Consider the following 8549-nt stretch of genomic DNA (forward strand, 5'->3'; position numbering starts at 1 on the left):
AGCCATTTATCGCTCCGCCCTTCAATTAATCCCACTTGTGTTTATCGGGCAGGCTGGCACAATAAACTAACTATCTTACTTACCTTTCAGTATATAGTGCTTTTACACTTAAAATGACCATTAGGGCAATGAACTGGTTGTTACTTGAATCCCACCACTGGCTCTTAGTCTCTAGAACAGACTCCCTGTGAGGGGTTATAGCTAAGGGAGCAGCTGGAAAGCGTATTGGAGGGGACATTGACCAAGAAAAATGTGCTCTTAGGGAGGTGAGAATTGGGGCTAGCAGCTGTGAGGACATGAGGATTCAACAATGGCAACTTCTAAATCTTTGGGGTCCTAACACCTGTTTGGGAGGCAAATTCATGAGTCAGGATTTGTTGTAGTTGTGGCAAAAAGTATTTTCACATATATTTTTAATTTGAACCTTTCCTTCAGTTAAGAACACTAAAATTCCTCCTCAGTGTCCACTGTCCCAGGTGGCACAGTCAAAGCACGTTCAGATGTCAGACAAACATCATCAATATGAGTCTATGAAAGATCCAGCATTCACAGTTTGTCATTTTCACTTCATGACATCTGCAAAACGATCAGCAGCTGCACATAATGCAGCAAAAGCAAAAGCAGCAGGTTTGACTCCAAAGTGAGACACTCATACCATGGATGAGAGGAGGCGGCTGCCGTCCGTCCGTGCCAGCATCCTTCCCCACGCCGCTGGGGACTTCTCGTGGCCAATGAGAGTTAGGAAGAGCCACCTGGGAAACTACTACTCTGTCTGCTGCTGCAGCTGATTGCTAAAATCTTGCAACATTTTTGTAAAGATTGGCTCAGGAATTTCGTTTTTGATATTGCAAAGGGAGACTTTTTCACTTTGTTGTATAAGACAAGTGACTTTCGAAAATGCCTGTCAAATATATTGGTCATGTGTGTATCAGGATTTCATGGACCTATATACATATGTGTATATAATAATCACTAATAAGCATATCAGCATGTTGGCGTCTGATATCTACATCCATATATGTATGGATCAGGGAGCCCTGGTGGCTTAATGGGTTACACATGGGGCTGTAACCATAGCGTCAGCGGCTCCAATCCACCAGCGGCTCCGAGGGAGGAAGATGAGGCTTTCTGCTCCTGTGAACAGCTAGTCTCGGGCAGTTCTCTGTCCCGTGGGCTCATGGTGAGTTGGAATTGACTTGTTGGAATTGACTTGCTGGCAGTGAGCTGCTGTCTCCCCTCTGCGCAGCATTTCCAGCACAGGGTGAAGCAGCAGAAGGCACACTGGCATCCTGGCACTCCTGACCTAAATGAGAAAGCTCTTAGACTCTCTATGTGGAGGCTAATGTTAGCTGGTTTCGTTAATTAATCATTTTATTGGGAGCTCTTACAGATATTATAACAATCCATAATTCAACTAGATGAAGCACACTTTTACAATCTCGGCTGTTTTTTATTACTGGTTTTGGTGGCAAACGGTTATGCGTCGGGCTGCTAAGCACAGGTCAGCAGTTTGAAACCACCAGTCACTCCGTGGGAGGAAGATGGGCTTTCCACTGCAGGAAACATAATCGTTTCCGAAACCCACGGGCAGTGCTACCCTGTCCTATAAGATCGCTCTGAGCCAAATGGGCTCCATGGCAGCGAGCGTTCATGATAGTGAGGAATTTCTCTTCTAGTCCTATTTTCTCATGTAATGATGTATTCTGTCCAATGTCTTTTCTGCATCTATTGATACGTGGGTCTTCTTTTCCTTGTTCTGTTCATGTGTGTATTACATTAATTGGCATTCATTTCATGTGACCATGATATTGAATCCCTTCTATATTTTTGGATTTGGTTTTCTGATCATTTTGTTGAGTATTTTTATGTCTAGATTTATGAAGGATATAGGCCTGCAGTTTTCTTTTCTTGTGGTGCCGTGGTCTTTGATATCAGAGTAATAATCACTTACAGAATGAGTTAGGAAGTATTTCCACCTTTTTTCTTTTAAGTTTAAAATACTGCTTATAAATTTTGGGTTGAATTACTTCAGTGGAGTCATCTGGTTCAGGGCTTTTGTTTGTTGGGAGATTTTTTATTACTCTTGGAGCCAGTGCAGGGAGTTTCTGTATTTGAAGGAATGGGTCTAATTCCCTAAGTTGTGGAATTCATTGTCATACGGTTCTTCATAATATCCCTTTACAATCTGTATTTCTGTAGGGTTGGTTCTATTATCTCCAAATTCATTTCTAATTTCAGATGTTTGCATCTTCCTTCAATCCAATGTCTCTTACTTTGAAGGTGAAGAAGTTGAGGGTTTTTTACAATGAGAAAATGAAATGTCTTTGCTTTTTTTTGCAGTACCTTGCACTCAAACAGTTTAAACTTATCACTTTATGACCATGAACTCATTAACTTGTCCTCAGCACATCTGTGAAAAATAGAACTTACTGCCATGACCCAGGAAGGCCAACAAAAGCCAAGGAATCCTGATGGTCCCTTTGTTTTTGTGGTTGCCACCAGCCGCCTTATGTATTAGACAAAGCCCCATCCCCTTGGGTGACTGTGAGCCCATGTGAGCACATCGCTGCTGTTGTGACGTTAGTTCATCTCGTTGAGGGTTCCATCAGTTTAGCTGACGCTATGCTCCAACAATCTAGCGATTCTTCCTGTCTGATGACATGTCCACGGTCAGTGGGTTGAAACGTTGCCATCCTTGAGTCCAAGGACTATGTCGATTGTATTTCTTCTAAGACTGATCTGTTCATTCTTCTGACTACCCACATATATTCAATATTCGTCAGCAATGCCACCGTTCAAATGCATCAAGTCTTTTGTCTTCCTTTCATCACTACCTGCTCTCGTTACGAATATAAGCTGATTTATACCTTGGTTTGGATCACGGGTCAGGAATACCTTACTCAATGAAGTCACCGCTTTGCTTTTTTAGACGTACAGATTTACCTAATTGCGATGCCTTTATTTCTTGACTGCTACTTGTGTGGACATTGATTTTTTTTTTATTCGAGTAGAAGGGAATCATTGATCTCATTTTCCTCCATTTGTAGTCTCCGAAACCCACCATACCCACTGCCATCAGGCTGATTGTAACGCACAGGGACCCTTCATAGGCTTCCCGAGGCTGGAGCCCTTCAGAGTCGCAGATAGCCTCCTGTGTCTCCCTCCTCCCAACGCTGGAAGCAGCAGGGAAGAGATTCTAGAGCCTCCAGAAGGGCAGGCAGCTGTCTAAGAAGACTAGGAATTTAGCCTAAGAAGACCACATGGTGGGTTTCTGACCAACAGACCTGGTTGGTTAAGATAATAAATTTGTTATGTTTAAAGTTATCAAGTTTATGGTAATTTGTTACAGCAGTAATAAAAATTAATATGTAGCTGCATAATCAATTAAGAACAACTAATGCAAGCACAATCATTTGGAAGGCTTTATACAATCAATATAAGCAAGCAAAATGCAATGCAAAGAAGAAATATGTAAAGTGAATGTTGTTTCTTTCTTTCCTACTAGAAGCCAACCAAACCCAACACAACCCAACAAAAACCCTCACTGCCTGCCAGTTGATTCTGACTCACAGCAACCCTATAGGACCGGCTAGAACTGCCCACGTGGGTTTCCGAGACAGTAACTCTCGACGGGAGTAAAAAGCCTCATCTTTCTCCCGAGGAGCAGCTGTTGTTGGCTCTGCTGGTTTTCAGGTTGGCAGTTGGACATGGAACCCCTGGGCCACCAGGGCCCCTTTCCCACTAGAATACGAGAAGAGAAAGGAGATTAATCTAAAGAACACTGAGGCAAGCGTTTTCAAGACGCTGCTTGGAATAGCTTTCCAGAGAAGTTTTAGAATCCCTGTCTTTTAGAGATACTTAAAGCACAGAATTAATTTTCTATATTAACTCAATGACTTAGATATTAACTTGTTTGATGATAAAAGTCTAGATTAAACAAGCTCTCTTCAAGGTAAATCTTCTACACAAACTTGCATTTATTAAGTTTAATGCCAGAAATCTTTGTTGCCAGCATGAAGCACCGTTCTAACCCTAATCGAGGGAAAAGACACAAATCCTGGCTCCAAGAGGGGCACAGTGATCCAGGCAGAGAATAAGAAGGATCAGAAGAGACGGATAAGTAATGTATTAATTAAAACCCAATAACAATTATTAAAATATAATAATATCATTTGAATGAACAAAACCACAAATATAAAAACTCAATATATTCTCTCTTGTATTAAAACAAGTAAGCAATCTCATTGGTCACCACTGGAGATTAGCAAGCACCCACTTCAAATGATGAGAATGTATTCTGCCTTTCTTAAAAACACTGTACATAAGAGTAAAAAGTTGAGAAAATTCTCTTTTGAAGAATTTCAGCTAACATATACAGAAGGAAGAATAGGATTAGAAAATCACTAGTTGTGCTGCTATCAGGCAAGAGTTGGACTGTGAACCACAAAGTCAGTAGTTCAAACCCACCAGCCTTTCCAAGGGGCAAAGACGAGGCTATCTGCTCCTATAAAGATGAGCGAAGCCCCAAACCCGCCACAGGGTGGAAATGACTTGGAATCGACTTACTGGCAGTGGGTTTGCTTTTGGTAAAACATAAGGAATCAAGGCAATGATCAGTAAGCTAAATATATATATCTTATTAACCTTCCACTGACAATTTACTCAATTTAGGTAAACACAAAAACCAAATTTGAAAATGAAAACTGTTCCAATCACCTGTAAAGTACGATTTCTTCAACCCAAATCAGCTAAAGAGAAGGCACATTGTAACGCTCAGGGGCAAAGACCCACCGCCGTTATCTTCTTGGTGAGGTTTTCGCTCTTTTCCCTTCATCTTTTATTGACATATGATTCACATTCCGTACAACTCAGTGGCTTTACCATTATCACCACACTCAATTTTAGAATATTCTTCAACTGATATTCTTCTTTCTTGGACTCCCCCGACCTTCCAGGGCATAATACTAAGGAAATATGAATCCAACTACTGGCTCTACAGATTTGCTTATCCTGATTTCATATACAGGAAAACATGGAAAAGGGGAAAAAAATCAGTAATAAGACAGAGAAAACCCTCAAACAAAAAGAAAGCAAAAAATATTAAAAACTAAAACAAATTTCAAATAAATCAAAAGGTAGAACAAATAATCAGGTATTAAACTTTAACCTAACTACATCTGTGCTAATTCACTTTCTAATGCTCCTGTCTGGTAGCAAGGCTATTCAATCCCTGGTGTATGGTCATGGAGGATTCACTGGAGACATAACCTGAAAGCGGATTTGGGTCCTAGGCAAAATATTGATGGGGAATTTTATAATGCAGGGATCAGGCTGAACCACCTATAAAAACCAAGCAGCCTTAAAATCTAGAAAATACATAGGACCATTTGCATGTGTTCACTTACTCTGCTACCCAGTCCATGTGGAAACCCTGCAAATGAATGCGGACTTCCACTTCACCCTTTGCCTTCTGCAAACTAGATAGTGAGAATTTGAGCTCTGATACTGTTTCCTCCTTTGGATTTAGATTTTATTATTCATAATCCTTGGATCACACAGGCTGGCGTGTTTCTTCCATGTGGATTTAGTTGACACCTCAGATGGCTGCTTGCTTGAAGACAAGGCTTTAAGTCCCCAGACACTATTCTTTCTGATTTCTGAGCACCATCTGACTTCTTTACCACACTTTGCTCCAGCACCCATATTTTCAGTGATGTTTTCAGGAAGGTAATTATCGAGTAGGGTCACACTGTTCTTAGATTTGGACTAGAATTAAGTGCAAGTCCCAAATTCATTCATAAACCTATGGTTTACATAGCATATCATTTTTTCATTAGCAACTTGCCTTCGGTTTCTTTAAAATGGGATATCTTTTACTTCATATAGAATGGAAGTTTTCAATTGACCAAAAAATCAATCTACATAACCAAAAAACTATTAGAAATAAATGCTACTTCCAATGCTTAGTGAAAATGGTGCCATGGATCTGTTTCTGTCTGTGCGGGGTAGGCGTACAGCTTGTAGTAATACAGCGAGGAGCAGCTGCAAAATTTGAAACTTCTTGTGTTTTTCTATGGTCAAGGTTAGCGCTACATTTGTCAAAAATACCTAATTTTCTAAGTGTCTTGAGTAACAAACAGTAATGGGTTTGTTTCAAAGCCATTATATTACGTAAATCTAGTCTAGACATTTCATTAACAAGGTTACACATTTGCCTGAGTTTTGAACTACAACGGAGCCCTCTGTGCTGAGGCAGGAGGGACTGCAGGAAAAAGCAGAGTCATCTCCAACATTCCCCACATATGTGCCTAGCTGCCAGAGAGTTATAAAGTAGTTCAAGTTACAGGATTCAGCTTCCGAAGCTCATGGAAACGCTCTTCAGCAAAAATCCTCGAGGTAGAACACAACATCCGTCACATCTAGACGAGTGAGCAAGCCCTACAAGCATTCACAATTACAAAGGGGCTCTAAAGACAGAATAAATCAACCCTTTGAAGACTGGATCATTTTCTGCTTTAAATTTTTTGGTAGACACCATGCTTTCAGTAAAGGAAGACATTTTAAATGAATAGTAACAAAATGGTTGAGGAATTTTGGATTTTGATACAATTTCTCACTACTGTCAAGAAGACGCCGACTCATAGCAACTCTCCCTAAGATTTCCAAGGCTGGTCAGTTTGTACCACCAACCTTGGGTTAGCAATCCCATGCTTACCAGACGGCACCACCAGGACTCTTTGGAAACTATTAGTGAGGCAAATATGTTTCAAGGAATCTCTGGGGTTGGGGCTGAGGAGATGAGATGCATTACGCAAACCCCACTGAATCCCAAAGGCAGAAAATGTAGGGTGCACTGTGTGTACTAGGTCATGAAAAAGGTTGAAAATGCTTTTGAAAAGGATGTGTTTTTAAAAGGATTGAGTGTGTTATTTATACCCTTAAATTATAATTCAATGAAATTAGGAAACATTTTTATTAAAAAATATGAAATTTTATAACATATAGAAACACTTCAGCTTTAAAATCCGAAATACTCTGAATTTAAAAGAAATTGCATACATGTATTTTTCTTTTTGAAATTAACATCTCATGAAGAGATACTCGGCAAGGTACAGTTATCTTCTACAAGAAGAAAATCAAGATATATCAAGGGGAAAAAAACATTGAGTATAAACAATCTTGTTACAGAAATAGAAACCCTTGCATTGTAGCTAATTTCACCACTGTGTTTTTAAGTTACATGGTCAGACATTGTTAGTATAATGAAAACGGAGCTGGAGATTTCTGCACGCACCGAATATGTCATTAACATGGAGAATTTTGCTAGGGGTTACGTGAGTGTGGAGAGCATTTGTGGATTCTGACATTCTGTTTGGGAGAGAATGCAGAAGAAATGTTTCTCTCCCTTAAGACTGGCACTTACTACCTCCACTCCTCCCGAGCTTGAAGCATAAACAACTTACCAACTACAGCCTCCGTGTGTTTCCCGACTGCTGGGAGAGGGAAGTACTGGTTCGGCGATACATTGCTTCCATATCCCAAGAGAAAACCTTCAAGCTTCACATTTGGATTTGGACGCAAAAACTTCAAGAAGATGGAATCACTCGTGGTATTGACGTGGACTTTCAGACTTGGCCTTTTTCCTGAAGATGGAAAACAGCAAACGGGGCTTAGGGGTCAGTTATTTCACCTCTTTAGTATCCCAGGACAAATCTGGAGCAAAGGAGTCTCTGGATGGCACAATTAAGGGTGTGAACCTCAACAACTAGTTCACTGTTCAAACTGGATCCCATCCAGAGGCGACTAGAGGCAAGCCCGGGGATCTGCGTCTGAAGGGTCACAGTGTGAACACCTGGAGATGGTGTTCTCCTCTGCGTTCACCAGTCAGTCAGGGATGGCAACTGCTCTACCCTTTCTTCTTTTAATCATTTTATTGGGGGTTCAGTGGTTTACCTTTTCATTGTTGTTCTCTCACCTTTTTAGGATCCCAGGGCTAGTGGGGAGCAAATGTTACCAGTTAGAGGCATGGTTGCTGGTAAGTGTGCCATCTATATAGCTACTGTAACTACAACATATACCAAAATGGTCAAATATAGGTAATTTTGAGATCAACAAAAATGTGCTCAGTAGCCTATAAAGCAGCCCAGAATGCAAAGTCAAATCTTAGAATCAATATTTGGGAGCTTGAGGCTAGTCACAATTTGTTTGACCCTTCATGTCCTGGGAGAAGTCTGCTCCTGTGGCGCAGTAGTTAAGAACGTGGCTGTCTGCTGACAGATGGGCTGCTCAAACCTTTCAGCTACCCTGTGGAAGAAAAATGTGGCCATCTGCTTCTGTGGAAATGGTTGTCTTGGAAACCCTGTGAAGCAATTCTCCTATAGGATCACTCTGAGTCAGAACTGACTTGACGGTCATGGGTTTGATTTTATATATATTTGAGGTGAGGGGTGTTTATTTCATTTTGTCCATACTTTCAAGATTTAGTGCAAGGCTCTCAAATTTTAAATCTCAGGATTTAATTCTACACTTTAAAAACACTCCTTCCTCTT

At 40.6% G+C, this 8549-nt stretch overlaps 1 protein-coding gene across 1 annotated transcript in view; it reads right to left on the bottom strand.

Moving 5' to 3' along the window:
* Positions 1 to 8549, bottom strand: part of LOC101643821 (ABI family member 3 binding protein) — a 263477-nt gene that overhangs the window by 188723 nt on the left and 66205 nt on the right. The window contains exon 2 of the mRNA XM_045286146.1: positions 7464 to 7643. Coding sequence (XP_045142081.1) covers positions 7464 to 7643 — 180 coding nt within the window. The remainder of the gene's footprint in view (positions 1 to 7463; positions 7644 to 8549) is intronic.

This window comes from Echinops telfairi, unplaced genomic scaffold, assembly GCF_000313985.2.
Source record: "Echinops telfairi isolate 266 unplaced genomic scaffold, ASM31398v2 ScPeMD7_6;HRSCAF=24_0, whole genome shotgun sequence".
NCBI lineage: Eukaryota > Metazoa > Chordata > Mammalia > Afrosoricida > Tenrecidae > Echinops > Echinops telfairi.